Raw genomic sequence first — 19,257 nt, 5'->3', positions numbered from 1 at the left:
CATTACAATATGTTGCTTTGCATCACTTTTTTTTTAATCCACAATTTTTTTAAATCCACGATGCAGATTGCTACATCCACAAGCGAGAAAAAGTTGACTTGACGTTCGATGTTTGATATTCATTCATACCGTCTAACTTAGGGACCGTCTACAAAGTACATTCTCCAGGATGACAAATCACCATAAAGGTTTTTTTTATTTTTTTATTCTGACTGCTGTAGTGACTAGCAATGATAAGCAACTACCTACTAAAACATTTATCATATCTCTCATTTTGGACAATTTGGGAACATTTAAGAGACACAAATGACCAATGTTCCAAAATATTCACCAAAAATCAACAAAAACACATTTTCTCATTCTGATTGCTGTAGTAGCTTGCCATGGCAAACAACAAGCTACTACAGCTCCAATATTTATCATATCTCTCATTATGGACAAGTTGGGGACATTCAAGGGACTAAAAGGACCATGAATGATAAAATATATTCACCAAGAATCAACAAAAACACATTTTCTACTGCTGGTTCCTGTAGTAGCTAGAAATGGCAAGCAACTAACTACTACAGTTCCAATATTTATCATATCTTTCATTATGGACAATTTGAGGACATTTAAGGGACACAAATGTTCCAAAATATTCACCAAAAAACCCCCAAAACACATTTAGTCATTCTGATTGCTGTAGTAGATGGCATTGGCATGCAACTAACTACTAAAGCTCCAATATTTATCATATCTCTCATTATTGACAAGTTGGGGACATTCAAGGGACTAAAAGGACCATAAATTATAAAAAAATATATACTGTATATATTCAACAAAAATCAACAAAAACACATTACTACAGCAATCAGAATGACAAAATATGTTATTGTTGATTTTTGGTGAATATTTTGGAACATTTTTGTCCCTTAAATGTCCTCAAATTGTCCATAATGAAAGATGTGATAAATATTGGAGCTCTAGTAGTTCATTGTTTGCCATGGCAAGCTACTACAGCAATCAGAATGAGAAAATATGTTTTTGTTGATTTTTGGTGATTATTTTGGAATATTGGTAATTTTTGTCCCTTAAATGTCCCCAAATTGTCCAAAATGAGAGATATGATAAATATAGGAGCTGTTGTAGGTACAATAGTTGCTTATCATTGCCAGTTACTACCGCAGTCAGAATAAAAAATAAATAAAAAAAAACCTTTATGGTGATTTTATGATACGTCACCCTGGAGAATGTAATTTGTAGATGGTCCCTAAATTAGACGGTATGAGTGAATTTCAAACGTCGATCGAATTTTTTCTCGCTAATATAGCGTGGGTGGTCATTCGGCCCGCGGACGAGAGCGCGCTGGCGAACACAGAAGTAGATTTGTCTGTCAATGGACGCTCGTCTGACCAACCACCCGCCCACCCCCCATCCCGATTGTGATTTGCTAACTTTAGCTGTCAAAGCCAAACTTGAAAGGAAGTATATGGTTGGTTGGCAAGCCATGCTTTACTTGAAGCACAAGCACCGCAAGTTTACGTGACTGATAGGAAGAACGGATTAGCGAGGCCTCTCAACACAGCTTCCAACCCAGGGCGGGCACGGCACCATAATTATACAGAGTATAGTGAAACATTTGGATGAAGGAGCAAAGACGCAAAGTGGCCGTCCTAAACAACTACAATGCCTACACAATTCAAAAATCTCTTAGCGACCGTGTGCAAAGACAAGCAGAAATGAATCTGAGAATGCTTCACTTAATGATCCAGAATAGTTGACATCTTGGCTTAATTTAGCTAAAACAGTTACCAGTGCCATTCCAAAAACCCTCCATTTTTAACATGCATGTATATGCAACAATTGCCTGATATCTGACAAAAGATATATAATTTATAAATCTGTGCTACTTAAGAGTACTGAACTAAAATTCAAATGTACTGTATTTAGGCCTACATGTATGTGACATGTGTTTTCTAACATTGCTAAGCATTAAAGCGTACCTTCAGTGTAGTGTTCAGAACAAACACAGATGTACGGACTGGCTATTTAGCTAGAGTGAGATCATGAAAGTCACAAGCTCCATCTTTTCCTTGATAAATGTTTCATCTTTTCACCCTGATTGAAAATAAGAGTTTGTCTCTATGACCTGTGTTGTTGCAGCCAAAGAACCATGTGAGAATTCCTCTTTTTTATGTTGGCTAGTACCAAAATAAAAACAATGAGTAGCTTACACCTGCTACATAGCAGCCTCAGGTGTGTTCAGAGGTGAGTGACTTGACGGGTATTATAGATACCACAAGATGACAGCAAAAGTTATTTTGGCCACAAAGGTGAGATTTTCACCAAATAAGCACTGTACATAATGTGTAGCTAAAATCATTAATAGTTGGTTTGCCAGTTCAAAAAGCACATTTTCATTGTGCTGAAAAAATGTCTCCCTCAAAGGATTACTAGATTTTAGTTTTATACAGTGATTCACTTATTTCTACCATATAATTTCCTATAGGGGTAATGTTTCAGGTAATGTTTAAATCATAGCAACTTGGAAATCAATGTCATTTATATCAAAATGATATATGCTAATAATTGGTTAGATGGCCTAATTTCTGTTTTTCTATTTAAATGCCATACTCAATTCTCTACTATAAGGTAATTGGTCAACCAGGTTAGCGTAACATGATTGACAGAGTGGAGGAAGCCCTCTAACCCCCTCCCTCCCAACCAGTGTTTACATGCTTGTGACGTCACTTTGGGCACGCCCACTCAGGAACAACTGCTCGCAGGATCCGCAGCGAGAGCGAGAGAGGATGCACACTTGCACAGTACGCACGTTCCAATCGAACGACTGCTTTTTGTCTGAATGAAGAGATTCTTTAAAATAATCATATTTTAATCCTGGCGCGGCACTATTTTGCTGTATTTTTTCACTTTTATGATACTTTTTTATAGAGGAGTTAGTAAACGAGTGGTACAGGTAATTTGTCGAGGGACGTCGGCGTGCATGTATGCAATTAAATGAAATAACCTTTGTGCTTTATTATCCCTCGAGACTAAGATGCTTGTCAATGGGTATTTGCCCTCTTAAATGTTATAATGTAATTTATTTAAAGTGTGGCATTGATAGCCTTTTTAGGTTGTTTTAACGTTCTCATCCTTTTTCACTATTCAAGTCATTACCGTGTCATATAAGCAAATATATCAATTAAAAAGTTTAGCTGAATAAATTATGCTTTCAAATGCTATTTTAGAGGAACACCGAGTTCAGTGTATGTGCGTCTCTGAGTGTGTGAGTGTGCGTGCGAGCGTGCACAAGGCCATTCGTCTTGTGGGACAATAAAAGGAGAGTTTTTGGGGGCCTGACACGGACAATTTATGGCTGCCCTTCCTTGCACTAATAACTCACATATTGTGTCACGGACTGTCAAACCCGCGCAAAACACAGCCAGGCTGTTATCAATCACACATTTCTGCATATTGTCTCATATAGGCTACACACACACACACACACACACACACACACACACACACACACACACACACACACACACACACACTTCCCTCACAAAAAAAAAACGCTGGGAAGATAGCTGAATTGTGTGCACTTAATATAATATTAAAATGACATAATGTCATGTTTGCCTGTTTGAAGCCTTTTCCTATGAGTGAATGTCAGTTTTAAGTAAGTTAAACTAAATATATGGGGAGAATACGACGCAACACTTGAATAAATGTTTATTATTATTTGGTATGAACATCTGTGAGTTCTATGTTAAAGGGCTTTTAAAAAATATATATATAGAAGTTGTTCTCAAGGTTTTATTTATTTTGTGTGCTTGGTGGTCCATATCAAATTCTCAAAAGTGTATATGACCTCAGGCCATAGTTTCCCCAACCCTAATTTAAGGACAATAACTTAAAAAAAAGAAAGTATACTATAAAGTAAACTTATGAAGTAAAATCCACATATTGTGATTGTTGTTAATTTGTATTGCATTATTACAGTTTACTAAAATAATAATTTATATAAGAACAAAACACACGTGCACACAATTAGGCGGAAGTGCAAATAAACATAATAAATTAAATATAGGCTAACAGAAAATTTACAAACAGCAAAATAAATAATTGCATACAAATTAAATGACCCTGAAGAAAGTTGGTGTTTGTTTTTATTGTAGCCTACTATCACATTTTAAAAGTACAAGAATGCTTGCTAGTGTGTTTTTGTGCAGTGTGTGTGTGTGTGTGTGTGTGTGTCTTTAAAATTTAGAGTTGTACTTATAATTTTATGAATAGCCTAGTTAGTTAGTTAGTTAGTTAGTTAGTTAGTTAGTTAGTTAGTTAGTTAGTTAGTTAGTAGTTGGTTAGTTAGTTAGTTAGTTAGTTGGCTACATTTTAATAAAAATAAATTTAAAAAATGACATTTTTTAAACAAACATTCCAGTTCTAATATATTCTAATGAAAAAGTTCAATTTTAAAATAATTTAATTGGACTGTAACAAAACAGTAAAAACTTATAAAACGTAAATATGTACTTTTTTTTTTTTTTTTTTTTGCCCAGTGCAATCGTCCAGCTAGGCCATGTTTTCTGGTGCTGTGCCTCTCCAAAAGTTGACCTGTCAAGACGATTACCGCAGAGGGAGATTAATGGCAGAGGCGGGTTTGCAATAATCATCGTTTTGTTTGATGTGACAAGCCTGATAGGCGTTGATTTACTTACAAACTGATAGGCTTTTAATTGAGCGCCGATGGAGATGAAAGCATTGAAAGGATCCCCCCCGCCACCTCCACCCCGTTCCCGGCACCCCCGCCCTTTACTCCCCTTAAGTCTCAATACTGATTAGACCTCTCAGCGGTGAATAGTTGGGAGCCATTTTGCACTTTTTCTTTTCTTCGCACCACCTGACAGTCCATCGCTCTTCCTCTTTTTACACACACAAAAAGAAGAGCGACCATTTCTGCATTGTGTGCAAATAAAGGCGAGCCCACATCAGTGTGTAAAATGTCTGCCTTTGTTATCTCTTTGTTGGAGTTGGCAGGTGACAGCCATCTGCAAACACTGTGTCAAATATGTATGGCTATGAATTAATTTTCATACATTTCAATTATGTTTCGGCCCCTTACAGTGTGTCAAAAAAACTCACCTGAGTCACCTCCCTCCCATAAAAAAATTAAATAAAAAATAAGTTGCTTAACTATTTTGGCCCCATCACGCATTCATTGACATAAATCAAATGGAACACTGATTGACAGCCCCCATGACAAACAACTGATTGATTGCATTGACTGGGGTGTCGGGGGTGAAGATAGGAATAGAAATAGGAGCGGGTTGTATATTAGAGTGAAAACATGTGACATTTGCGTCCCCTCCATCACTTACTTTTTAGTCTATTCCTGTCAACGCGCCTCTGTTGAAGGAGAGAGCGGCCGGTTGGTTTTATGGTTGCCAGGTGGGAAAAGAGAGTTGGTAGGCAGCCATTTTGGGGCTTTTGCCTAAATTTTGGCATTTCCATTAAATCAATATTACACAATACTGTACAGTAAATGGGAAATAATATGATTATTAAGCTGCATAGTGTGCTCTAAAATTAAACATCCTGGATATTGGTCTTTTATATTTATTTTTATGTTGCAAATTCTACTTTGTGCTAACTTTTGTTGAGGGAAATGTGAAATATGCTTACTGTTTTGTTCAAAATGTACTGTGAAGCAATCTTATCATGAAACAGTCGAAGTAAATTTGGTGAGTTTACATATGATTTTTATATTATGTTATTGTTCTTAAGGTCAATCAAATTCTTTTGATTGCATTCGTAGTTCATTGCTTTAGAGCTAACTTGATATATATATGTATGTGTGTGTGTATATATATATATGTGTGTGTATATATATATATATATATATATATATATGTGTATTTTTTTTAAAGAGACCAATATGCTATAGCCTACAATTAATGTCATCAATATTTTGTTTGTGTATATTTTCTATATTTATTTAAGCACAGTGTACAATGTTAAAATGGTGTACAATGATATTGAATGCACTTTTATGACTTTTATGTCTTGTCCTTGATGAGCACTCACTTATTTTTAACATTGGTCATGGTAGTACTTGGAGAGTGTTTTTTTTTATGGTACTTGGGGTGGAGTTTCAGAACCCCTTCTTAGACTTATTTTGAACCTTCAAGGCACCCAAGGACATTTAATTAATAAAAATGCATTAGGATAATTAAAATGTTGACGATGATGTTAGCAGCGGATATAGCATTGGTCATAGCTGATGGCTGGCCGAAGATGATGGAGAGAAAAGATTGCTATTAGCAGTGGTGGAATTTAATGATGGCTAATTTGTCAACATAAGTGTTGAACTGAAGGCAAAGAGTCATTTTGGAAATTTTGGAGTTTGCGGGGGAGGGAGGTGCATGGGGATAATACACATGCAGAGTCTCTATTGCAAAACAAATTTCACAAACATCTAATAGGAAAGAAGTAGTCTTCCCTTGCAATATCGTAGTTCATATTATTCCCCTTATTGCCCTGCTATATTGGTAATAGTGTTTGCACCATAGTTTTGCTTAATGCCCTCGTATGTGGGAAAGGAGAGCCACAGTCATTGTCGCACTTTTGAATCATTTATTGAATGCTGGGGGGAAAAAGAGCAAAACAAACAAACACAATGTACACTTGAGCACGAGCTACAGTATGTCCTTTGTGTCATAAATCATATTTACCCATCAAAATGAATGGAAGTGCCATGAATCTACTCAACAAAAGAGCCAAGTTGGTTTGATCTAAAAAAACAACGCCCCCCCCCCCCCCCCCAAAAAAATGCACCTCGAGGAGAAAAAACGAGTAAGCGTTACCAGCAAGCAAACATTTAAAGTCTGCCACGAGGCTCCTCCCCCCCGTTGAGCTGTCAAGGAGGATGACGTCACATCCCCTTGACCCTCCAATCACCTCGGGCTGCCATTTGATTGGAAGGCGGCAAAGGCTTTCATCTCGGGACTAATTCAGCTGCTTCTTTCCCCCTCCTCTCTCCTTCCCTGAGTGAAAACGTCTCCCAGTCTCTAGTGCGGGACTACACGCAGAGAGGACGCGCACACGGACGCACACGCGCGGAAACCTCTCCTTTCCTCACTCGCTTCTTCTTCTTCTTCCGCATCCCCAACCAGCAGGATTATTATCTCGCTCGCTTTGTTTTGATTGGTTTTAGAACCTTTTTTGGTGGTTTCCTTAATGCATCTGAGCGAAGCCTCGCCGTCCAATTGGCTTACCATTGGGACATGAGCAGGTCGCCCTCGGTGTCTGTATTGACGAATCTCGGTGAGTTGAGCGCAACCTGGGAGCGAGCCAGTCGTCGGGGAAGCAGCGGTAGCGACGAGCCGGCCTCTTCTCTCTTTCTCCACAAGCAGCAGCCGAGGAAGCAGCAGCAGCACTCGGCGCCGCCGTCAGATCCGCTACGGCAAGCCAGGCGACTCCCGGTGAAGGTTTTGAAAATGCTCACCGCACGCTCGGGACACATTTTGCACCCGGAGTATCTGCAGCCTTTGCCCTCCACCCCCATCAGCCCCATCGAGGTAAGAAAACTATGTTAGATTTAAAAAAAAGAGAAAAAGAAAGAAGTAGAAATTTGGTTTAAATGTAAAAAGAAAGAAAATACTCGGCTAAAATGTGATTAAATGAGTAATAAAATGACTGTTTCGTCTCCAGCTCGATGCCAAGAAGAGTCCCCTGGCTCTCCTGGCGCAGACGTGCTCCCAGATCGGCAAGCCGGACCCGCCGCCCTCCTCCAAACTCTCCTCTGTCGCCTCCAATGGATCTAGCGAGAAGGATTCTAAATGCGGCCCGCTGAAGATGAGCGACATCGGTGCGGACGACAAGTCCAGCTTCAAGCCCTACTCCAAGCCGTCCGACAAGAAGGACTCATCGGGCGGCGGCGGTGCGGACAAGTCTGGTTTCCGAGTGCCGAGCGCCACCTGCCAGCCGTTCACGCCGCGCACAGGCAGCCCCAACTCGAGCTCCTCCGCCTCCCCCATGCCGGCGGAGGGCAAGTGCGGGGAGCGGGACGACAAGAAGGAGTCGGACTGCGGGAAAAGCGGCGCGGACGGCGGCTCGGCCACGTCCAGCCACAGCCGGATAAGCGTGAGTTGCGGTGGGATTAACGTGGAGGTCAACCAGCACCAGGAGACCACGCACGGCCCCAAGACCTCCACTTCCTCCTCGGCGTCGGAGTCCTCCCCAGTCACGTCCGTGTCCTCGGCGTCGGTGCTCGGCTCGGGGCTGGTGGCGCCGGTTTCCCCTTACAAACCCGGCCAGACCGTGTTCCCGCTCCCCCCGGCTGGCATGACGTACCCAGGCGGCTTGGCCTACGCGGGCTACCCTCAGCACTTCATGCCGCACGGGGGCAGCCTGGTGAACGCGCAGCTGGCCAGCTCGCTGGGCTGCAGCAAGGCCGGCTCCAGCCCTCTGGCCGGAGCCTCCCCACCCATCATGTCGGCCAGCCTGTGCAGAGACCCTTACTGCCTCAGCTACCACTGTGCCAGCCACCTGGCCAGCGCGGCGGGGGCGTCGTGTACGCACGAATCGGCGGCGGCTGCCGCGGCCGCTCTCAAGTCCAGCTACCCGCTCATGTACCCCACGCACCCCATGCACGGAGTGCACTCGTCGGCGCCCTCGTTCAATGGACACCCCTTGTACCCGTATGGTTTTATGCTCCCCAACGACCCCCTGCCTCACGTGTGCAACTGGGTGTCGGCCAACGGACCGTGCGACAAGCGCTTCTCCACCTCGGAGGAGCTGCTGAACCACCTGAGGACACACACGGCTTTCACCGGGGCGGAGAAGCTCATCTCCGGCTACCCGGGCTCCTCCTCGCTGGCCAGCGCGGCGGCTGCCGCCATGGCTTGTCACATGCACATGCCGCCGTCGGGGGGCCCCGGCAGCCCCGGGACTTTGGCTCTGAGGAGTCCGCATCACGCACTGGGACTCAGCAGCCGCTACCACCCGTACTCCAAAAGCCCGTTGCCCACCCCTGGAGCCCCCGTCCCGGTCCCTGCGGCTACCGGCCCCTATTACTCCCCCTACGCACTGTATGGTCAGAGACTCACTACAGCTTCAGCGCTTGGATATCAGTGAGGAGTGGAGACAAAAAAAACATTGCAAAGTTTATAAAACAAAGAATGCAAATATAAAGACTTTTATATGGACATATGGGCGGGATCCGTGGACTTCAAACTGTATTTATTTATACGTCTGCTTTAAAAAAAACAACCGAAAAAAACAAGCAGGCTGCAAAATGGAACATATTTGAGCAAGTCAAAAAGTGCATTATGTGGAAACATGAGAGATAAAGTGGAGCACACAGTTAGAGAACTAATTCAAAGTAGGCTTCCTCATTTCGATGTTCATTTCAAAGTTGCTATGATTGTATTTGTTCTTATTTAAAAGGTAAAAAAAATGTCTCAACGAGAAAAGAAAAATAATTTACATGCATGTTTTTTTGTTTTGTTTTGTTTCTTAAAATTCAGAAATTGTCCACATTTGCCGTTATTTTTCAAGTGTATACCATGGGAAGAGAATTGGTATTTTTTTGTATGTATTCTGAGGGGGGGAAATAAGAAACAATTTTGTTCCATATCTCCTTGTGCCTCATTGACTTGATTCACCACCGACCCTAAATGTGTGAATTCCACTGACATTCTCGTTGGATTGAAGAGTGTGTGTAAGACATTCTCTTTTAAAGCTGACATAATTTGAATTTTTAAAATAATTTCATAGAACGTATGATACATTATAATTGAAATATATAGTTTTTGCAAAAGTGTGTGTGCGTGTGTGTGTGTGTGTGTGTGCGTGTGTGTGTGTGTGTGTGTGTGTGAAAGAGAGAAGCGTAAAAATCAATATCAGCTTTATCATCTTATTTAATTAATACATTTTGTGGTGGAAAAAAATGGAGGGGAAAATTTATATTTTATGAGTTGTAGAAAAATTGATAATATAGTTAGTTATACTGTAATTCTAATTATTTTTAAGAGTGTGTAATAATAGCTGTCTATAAACTTTAAGGAGCCAGATATGGAGGTAAATAACGTTGAGTAATGAAACATACATGAATAAATAAAGTAAATAAAATAGTATCAGATTATCTGTAAAAACAAATTTGATATTTTTTTTGTAATTCATGCAGATAGCGTACATGGCGAAATACTGGTGTTTTAATGGAAACATGAGAATTTACAAGGATTAAATGTGATATTAAATATTTAAATGTATACTAACATTTAATTTTTGCATAGAAAATTGCATTTGACGTCATTTTAAAGCACCGTTTTGGAAAAAGTGCTCCAACTTCAAGGCGTGAAAATTGCATGCGTGTTTTTAAACTTACATTTAATTATAATTACACATCTCTGTTTTTAACCTATCGCACTGTATGTGTCCTATATATCCAACGCGCATGTCACGACGACGAAAGTATTTCTATGTTTTTAGCCACATCACGCAGCCTGTGCTCGGAGGTCCCCGGTGGAAGGCCATTCATCATGCGCCCCGTCCTCCCGCCGCTGTCACCTGAGGGGGGCCCAAAAAAAGGGTGGGGGGGGGGTGCAGGCAGGCACATGTGTGCATGAATTAGCGAGACTCCCACCTTGACTTGCCTTCCCGCATGGCCTCCTACCGCACTGTATTTATACACATACACACACCAAACATCATGGGGATGTAAGACGCGGATTAAAGTGGATATTCACTTTTGTCCAGCAGGGCCTTAAAAAGGCTTAGAAGAGATGAGGACTTGCACTGAAGGGGGAGAAAAAAAAAATGTCATTTTGAGTGAGGGTTACATGCAAGCTTAACTTACAAACTGGTCAAATTATTAAGTGCAGCTGCGTTAAAGCGACTCAAAATAAGAGCTGTGTTAAAATATATGAATGCAGTAAAAGTTTACAATGGTAGAAGCATGAGGAGGAATAATAATAATAATAATAATAATTTAATCAAGAATAGCATGTAACACTTTCACAGTAATGCAAATATTATAGCCTATATATGCTAAAGAGCAGAATGATTTTTATGACATATTTGTGTGTTTGTTGTTTGCTCATATATGTTTGACTCATAGTCAAGATGGACCCTAAATTTGGGAAGCCTTGTTGTGGCTTGTGTATAGGCTATACATAATGGTATGGCCCTTGAGTGTTACTATAGATTAAATGAATAACCAGAATATAAAAATAGTTATACACATAGTTTACCCAAGTTTTGTTTGTTATTATAGGCCTTTTAAAAAATAAAAAATAAATGTGATTATTTTAAGTATAATTCCAGAGATGTTTTCCTTTTTCTTTAGCTTTTTTGACACTTTTTTTTAATGGGTGCGTGATGTCACGATAGACACTGGCAAAAGTTTAAAAACGTCAGTTTAGTGAGAAATGCAGTGTAATTCCACAAGTACAGTATTGCTTTTTCTTTAGCTTTTTGCAACATTCAATTTAAAACAAGGGATGAAGTTGGACGAGATGTCAGCATTAATGTTAAACATTCAACTACAGAATCTTACTAAGGTTTCTTTGGTCATTGATACTTTTTCAGATTATATACTGTATATATATATATATATATATACATATATATATATATGAAGCAATGAATTGCACAAATCTATATTCAAGAACAATGAATCCATGAGCACGGACGTGGGCTGGGTGAAGACTTGCCAGCTGTGCAGTGATGGCGTTTCCAACCAGTCAGAAAATCCACTCGCTCCATGTGCTTGTCATTGGGACAGCTGCAGGTAACATTTCATTTCTTAGGCTCTTCTCCATTCACTTTGGCAAATGCCATCCGCTATTCTTCCTGGAGTCCACTTTCACCATCATCTTTACAGTGAATACACCATTACCATTTGCACACAACTTAACCAAACGGGGAAAGCTGTCCTCGTTCTGGGACCACCACAGCAGCGGGTTCTGCGTAGTGGGAATTTGCAGTGTTTGCAAATAATCGAGGACCTCTTCATGTGTGGTGTTCACACTCTCCTTGCACACAAAAAATAAATGTTCAACATTCTGCTGCAGCCTGGTTCCACTTGCGTAAACTGCTTATCAAGAAATAGAAGACAACTGAAATCAGTTCTGACTGACTTATTTCTTTTAGAACATTCATTGGTTGTGCATTATTTTGACAACATTATAACATTCACTAAAACATAATATAAAAAATCAATGTCTTGGATGCAGCCTGCCAAAACTGACTCACTAACCCCCCCCCCATACACACACTCCATTGTGAGTAAAATTCTCCCGTGACACCAAGCTATATTTTAAAAAATATTTATAAAAAAATATATTTTAGGGGATTTGGCCCATTTTTGCTCTTTGTAACTGAACAACCTCATGACAATTAGCAATGCATAGCAGGATGGATTTAATTCGCTCAGTGGTCTTATACTGTCCATAGGCCTTAAGCTTCCCAAACCTGTTTAAAGTCCCTTTGCAAAGTGAAAATCAAAATTGTGAAAATCAAGCATAGCGTATTTCTCATGCCTGCGCATAAATACATGTTTGAGCTGCAAAAATATATCTTCTTAAATCTTTCGGCGGCTGGAATATATCACAACTAATCAACAACGGGGCACAACGGTCTTGCTAGAATGAAGCCCCCATCCACAAGCTTGCTGTCACATCGGACTCATTTCTTTCCCATCGCTCTCCTGCCTTCTCTATGTGACGTACGTGCACTCGTGGCTGACAACGAGGAACTCTAAAGTGACCATGCCAGCTGACTATCAGATAGCTAGCTAACTGCATGTCGCATTTGCTTCGGATAACTGCTGATGCAAACGAAGGTGCTCGACTTTTTATATAGTTGGGGAGGGGCAACTCACTGGCCCACTTTTAGCCACACCCCCAGAAATATGAAAAAGTAAAGCGGTAAAAAACTTTTTAACTGGCAGCCATTTTCTCTAAAGCAACCCCTTTCGCTCCCGGCTGTTTTACCGGATTTTGACTGATTTTGGGCCCACAGAATATTGTGTTCTATTGCTATAAAAACACTAAACCTACCAAAAGAAAGATTAGTCTTTTCTTTTATCAGGAAAAAAAGTATATTTCTGTTTACGTTTTGCAGCAAATCACATTAGAAGATAGCTAAATTTCATCATTATTCACAAATCTGTTTAAAAGAATGGGGAAAATAGCTTGTTGCAACATGGCCCTCTTACACTCTACTGCCACCTGCTGGCCGTTTCTGTAATAAATACCATTGCTTCATGCGTTTTCTTCAGTTGAGAGGCTGCATCAAAGCCTTCTGCATATTCTAGCATTAAAAAAAAACACATTAAAAAAACATATCAACACATCTTTGGGACCGTGGTAATATTTAAAATAGAACATATTTATACATTTTTGGGAGCAAATTAGTTAATACTGCATTTCCACAAGTGAATGTAGTCTCAGTCTTTACAAGTTTTCAGCAGTTATCTTCAAATATGCCTAATATATTTCAAAACAAATCTCAGAATTGACTTCACGGGGTCTGAAGTCAGTCCAGTCCAAGACTTCAGTGGATGAAGTTGAACACAAATGGTAGCTGCTTCCAAGAAACTCAAAATAAAGTCATCTGCGGGAAAGCTGCTAAGACATCTGGCAGGAGGTGAGTGGGTGGGATGCAAGGGTCACGATATGATTCACACAGACTCGCTCTCACACACACACACACACACACACACACACACACACACACACACACACACACACACACACGCACACACACACACACACACACACACACACACACACACACACGCACACACACACACACACACACACACACACACACCTAACCTCATATTCAACTCTAGCACCACTAAATCTGTCATTAAAGGGTGCGTGACACATCTTTTGGTCTGCTCTAACAATTCTGAGGAATGTCAGTAAGGCATGACGAGCAAAAGGCGATGCAAGCACACCATTGCAGGAGCAATTATTATCTTTTACGACGTTGTTTTAACAGACAATAAAAGGTCAACGCTATGGAGGAACCGGACTCTTTATTATCACTTGACATTTTCCCAGCCGCAATTATGTCTTACAATTACATCTTCCCCCTCTTTAATAACATTTGCACCTCTCAAGAGGTGATCTGAGTGCAACGCCACTATTCTTTTGCACGCGCAGCTGCAGTAAATGTGTCGCTCAGGTTAGATGAGTCATGATCTGCACAGGTGATTTACGAGCACACCGGGTTGTCCTCTTTGTTGTTGATTGTGGTAAAGGAGTCATAAAGTGCAGTTTGTAATAAACACATGACTCTGCTTGTAAATGCTGCCACATCTTAGAAGGATTTTTTCCCCCCTAAAGCTGCCTAAAAAAAGATTAATCATCAAATCATGAATCTGTGGATTTGCGCAATTCAGAAAACTTCAGAGTCTAAACCACGTCATACTAGATATTAGTGCATTTTATTAAACATCAGGTCAAAAAATGAACTCTTTTGCTTTTTCTTTGGTATTTTTGTGACACTATTTCAAAACATGTCAGCATTGTTGCTCAAGACGTCAGCGTACCATATTTACAATCACAGGATTAATTCCTGCAGGTTCAAATTAGAGTTTCAAATCAGGGCCAGGGTTTCAAATGAGGGTTCCAAGACAAGGTCAGGTTATAATTTAGGGATAGGGTCCCAAATTGGAGAAATGCACTAAAGACAGGAGTTTCAAACAAGCTGCAGGATTGCAAGGTTTCCAAGACATGGTAGTTTGTTGATAGCGTTAGGGTTTTTAAACGGGGCTAGAATTTTCAGCTAGTGTTAGGGTTTCAAATTGGGACTTCAAGTCAGGGCCAGGGTTTCAAAACATGGGTAGGGAATTAAACCAGGGCCTCAAAGTAGAGTTCCAAGGGCTTTTATGACTCTTAAAAAAAATAAACTGAAAAAAGTGCATCAAATAGGAGAGGGGCTGGTGGAGTGCTCAGCAATGTACAACTCGATGTGATTATTGCAGATTCACTCTTTTCGGCTTTTCATTTGTGACCATTTGTGACCTTTGGAATGGGGTATCTGGCTAAGGTAAGCCATTCTAAGATTTAAAAAAAGAACTTGAATGTAGCTATCAGAGGTGGGTACTTCAGTCTCTCCGTCGGCCCGTGGTATTTTTTTTGGTATTTTTTCAGTCGGTATTCTTTCGAGGCTTCATGTCATAAAGTAAGAGCCAAAAATGTGAGCACTGGCCATAAATGTGGGCATCTGTCAAGGGGAACACCTCTGGTAGTTATTAAGTTGACGTTCGTAATGTCTTAATAGAGGCGTAAATCCCCCTCAAAATAAAAAAATAATAATCATGAAAATAATACATCAACCTGTACTTTGTGGAAATTTACATATTGCAGGGGGAGCTTGGAATGTATCACCAGTGACCAACAGACAAGAAAAGCCTCCCTGTTACTTCCTGGCTAGCTGCTAAGCAAGCACTTCCAAATATTAGCAAGCTAGCACTGGGGCACTGTCATCCCGAACAGCAAGAAAACCAAGTGCAGTGTGAAAAGGCCTTATATGCGTACACTACTCTTTCTCAGCCCAGTGAGCATCAACGGACTAATTACAAGTTGTGCCTTTTCACATTTTTCAACCACCAGCAGAATCATTAAGTCACATGAAACAAAAGAAGAATGACCAAACCTTTTATTTTCCCCAGGGTGAGGTCATGTTTGCTGTATATTCATCAACGTGTGTCATAACGGCTGGTGGGCCACACCCACCGAAAGGGCATCTTGTTCTCATCCTGTCATGTAAGGTCATGTGCCACACCGACTATTAACTCAAAGGAAATGAGCGTTAGAAAATAATTATGTGGTAGAAGCGGAATGAAGTCTGCTATTATGTATGCATACATCCACAATAAAATGTATTATGAATGCACTAACCTTCAAAGAATGCTGATAATCTTGTGATTTGGTGTCCTGAGATCCTCCTGAAACCAAAAGCAAAATATCCCTGCACTTATTCTTCAGCTTTTTACATATGGAGCACTCGTGACAGGCAACAAGCTCATCAGCTCGCACACTACTCCAGCACACTCCATTAAGGTGCCAGGAATAAGGGGTGCATTTTCATAAAATATCCTTTGTCAGAATGTGGAAAATGGGCAAATTATCAGCACGCTAAAACACCCCGACGCGGAGCGGATCCCCGAAGCCGACAGAAATTACCTCAATTAGGCTGTCGAGGCACAAGAAAGTGTCCCACCTGCTCCCCGAGTGAGTGGCGGCGACAGATCAACACTGCCACTTCTCGCCACATCACCTGGATGAGCGCTTCGCATTTGTAAATCAATGAGGAGGGGAGGGCTTTTCCTGTCTGCCTTGGCACTGATGTTTGAGAACCAAATTACCCCCATTACACGCCCTCGCTTGACGACTACATTTGGGGATCAGAAAAGGTGTACAGTGTACCCTGGCAATTTACGGGGGTTTGAAATCGAAACCCAGTGCGAATAGTGAAAATCAGATATTTTACAGGGTTATTATAGTTTTGGAATTTTCATTATAGTTAGTTTTTGTTTTGTTTTGAGTTTTGTTTTTTAAATTTAGTTAGTTTTAATTAGTTTTCAGGACAGCGCTGTTAGTTTTTGGTTATTTAAAAATGCTTGGTTTTAGTTTAGTTTTAGTATTAGTTTTCCTTTTTAAAAAATTTTGTGTATTAGGCCACTTGTGTGCAATATTTAATAATTACTTTGGTAAAAATGAAAAAGGCTACGCCCTTCTTAAGTAGCATTGCATTTTGGCTGAATTAAATGAAAAAGGAGGCAAGGTGAGCCAATGGTGCCAAAAGTCAAACACGCAAAATTGGAACCTGGAAGCAACGTCATCTAAAGGTGCTTTTCTATTGACTGCTACTAGATGACGTCACTTCTGTGCAACACACTGTCAAACATCCTTATTCTAGGTAATGTTGGAATTAATAATTAAATCATATTTAAAATCAAGCCCAAAGGCTCGTGTATTAAATTAACTACCAAAGATGAAAATTAAGGACATTTTCTCTATAAATATAGTTCGATTTTGTAAATGTAGTTTCAGTTAGTTTTCGGTTTTTAAAAGCATTTTTGTTTTTATTTTATTTTGTGAATGAAAATGTTTGTTTGAGTTGTATTTATTTTTAATTATTCAGTTAGTTTTAGTTAACTAAAATACCCTATACAACTGAAAAAATAGTTTGGGCACTCACTGTGCCATCTCGTTGTTACCGGCTTCTGCCACCACCCATATTGATTCCAACCATTCTACATCCTCCACTAACATGGCATCTTAAAAGAAGAAGAGTATTTGGACAACATTTGGAAAATCAGTGTCAACACTCCACCCACTCCCCCGTCAACAAACGTGGTGAGAAACACTTCATGAGAATTATGTATGGGGGCCTAGATTTCGGTGCTACGGCTCTCGTCCTGATGCATGAAAGTGAAGAAGGGGTAGGTCGATATAAAATTTGCCTATACGTGAAAGCGTTGACCAATGGCAGCGAGTCGAGGCAAAGTCTCAACGGGATCTTCAAAGGCAATCTCCAAGCGAAGGGAATGAATGAAGTTGCCATTGGAAGCGGATACATCATAAAGTCACTTTGTTAAAAACATAAACAAAACAAAAATAAACATCACCTCTTTTTGGGAACTTGTTTGACAGCAGTTCTCAATATAGTAACTAATTAAATAACTGTGGGAACTGTTTTGAGGTGTGGTGTGGACTTTTTGCCCCACTTAAAACGCTACTGCTGGGAAAGAATGCCAGCCAAGGCTAATGAATGCTACATAATACATTTTTATTAACAATGGTACTAATTACTCACTCCAGACGAGCGTAATATTTTCTGTGTGCCGCACCCCAAAAAAAAACGTTTCACATTCTTGCACCCATTCTACTTGACTTACAAGCTGGTCTAATTTCAGAACAATTTTAACGACAGGAAACATTGTCAGGGGACTCACCATCATAATACACTGACTGTGCTGTTTCTGAATGTATTATTCAATTTTGTTACAAAGAGGCAAGGCAACCATTATAATAAATATGGCTATACATTAATCCTCACCTCCATGGTGGTATTTAAGATACAAGTATCAATATCACTAAAGAAGAATGAGAATCGACAAGAAAAGACAAAAAAAAAACATGCTAACTGCTAAGCTAACAAAATATGCCATAGCAAAACACCAGAAGAATGAGTACTTACTGTAAGTGGTACAGTCAACTTTTTAGCATAGAGAGACGTCAACTTTTTAGCATAGAGAGACACCAACTACGAACAGCAGGTAAATCGAGTAAATTGAGAGAAAATAATCCAACAGCTAAACAGTATACATCCGAAAACAGGCAACGACTCAGCATGTTAATGCATACTTCAGCCAGGAGGAGGAGCCTATAAAGTATAAAGTATATTAAATATTTATATCACCAATGTTATTTGTGTTTGTCGGCACTATTATGGGACCATAGAAAACAATTCATAGAGCTAAGCATTCGGGCTTGTTTGTCCATTCGTTTATTAGTTAGCAGGCTACATCCTAGTTAGTGGTTACTAAAGAATGGAAAACAGACAGGAGTTGCCAGTCTGATCCTGGGGGTTGAACCATCCAAATGATATCATATTTACTCACATAGTAAAATAAAATAACGCATCTTTATTTGATCATGTATTGGGTGCAGAGTTTGCAAAATGTGTGAAAACCTATTGTATCTTATTTGTTCACGTTCATATTGACAAATATAGTGGTGGCATAAGACTCTTGCACGTTACTATACTATACTTTTGTATTTGTTATTGCACAACTCAAATGAAGCAATGAAGCAGTACTACACAGACAAGTAGAAAGTACCCCCTTCCACTGTAACACACTCCAGAGATTCCTGGTCGGAGCCCCATGCTAAAAACAGCAATATATAACACTTATGTGATTTATGAGAGCTATATTTATCATGCTGATATAAACTATTCACCTATTACCAGCACGGACATTACTCCAGCAATTCATTCATGTCAGCAGACCAAACAATTACCTCCGCTCCAACACTGCCGAAGCACACACACACACACACACCCGTGGCCGCTGCCCTGCGACTTCCAATAGAGACCTCTCCGAGGAAATAAGAAGAGAGCGGGACATTTCTCAACTCATCCAAATGCGGTAAGTTATGATGCCGTGATGTATCAAACATTGATCTGAGACGTTTGGGCCAGCCGAGCGTATTAAGAAAGGAGCACAGCAGACTAATGGGCCTG

The 19,257-nt window shown here is 40.3% G+C and overlaps 1 protein-coding gene and 1 long non-coding RNA gene across 3 annotated transcripts; one reads left to right on the top strand and one right to left on the bottom strand.

Annotated features, from left to right (window-relative positions):
- Positions 1–6,964: 6,964 nt before the first annotated feature.
- Positions 6,965–9,624, top strand: LOC144061939 (zinc finger protein 503-like). The gene is made up of 2 exons (XM_077582892.1): positions 6,965–7,565; positions 7,699–9,624. The coding sequence occupies exons 1-2, from the start codon at positions 7,272–7,274 to the stop codon at positions 9,121–9,123; spliced, it is 1,719 nt and encodes a 572-aa protein (XP_077439018.1). The 5' UTR covers positions 6,965–7,271; the 3' UTR covers positions 9,124–9,624.
- Positions 9,625–11,221: 1,597 nt separating this feature from the next.
- On the bottom strand, positions 11,222–18,352 carry LOC144061940 (uncharacterized). 2 transcript variants are annotated; one of them, XR_013296319.1, is made up of 3 exons: positions 18,211–18,352; positions 15,661–15,952; positions 11,222–12,082 (listed from the first exon to the last, which is right to left on the bottom strand). It is a non-coding gene; the product is annotated as an uncharacterized LOC144061940 (long non-coding RNA). The 2 variants fall into 2 exon arrangements; XR_013296320.1 differs by having other exon boundaries at positions 11,222–12,023.
- Positions 18,353–19,257: the final 905 nt, after the last annotated feature.

This window comes from Vanacampus margaritifer, chromosome 12, assembly GCF_051991255.1.
Source record: "Vanacampus margaritifer isolate UIUO_Vmar chromosome 12, RoL_Vmar_1.0, whole genome shotgun sequence".
In the NCBI taxonomy this organism is placed as follows: Eukaryota; Metazoa; Chordata; class Actinopteri; order Syngnathiformes; family Syngnathidae; genus Vanacampus; species Vanacampus margaritifer.
Note: the sequence above shows the minus strand (reverse complement) of the source record. Positions and strands in the feature narration are given on the sequence as shown.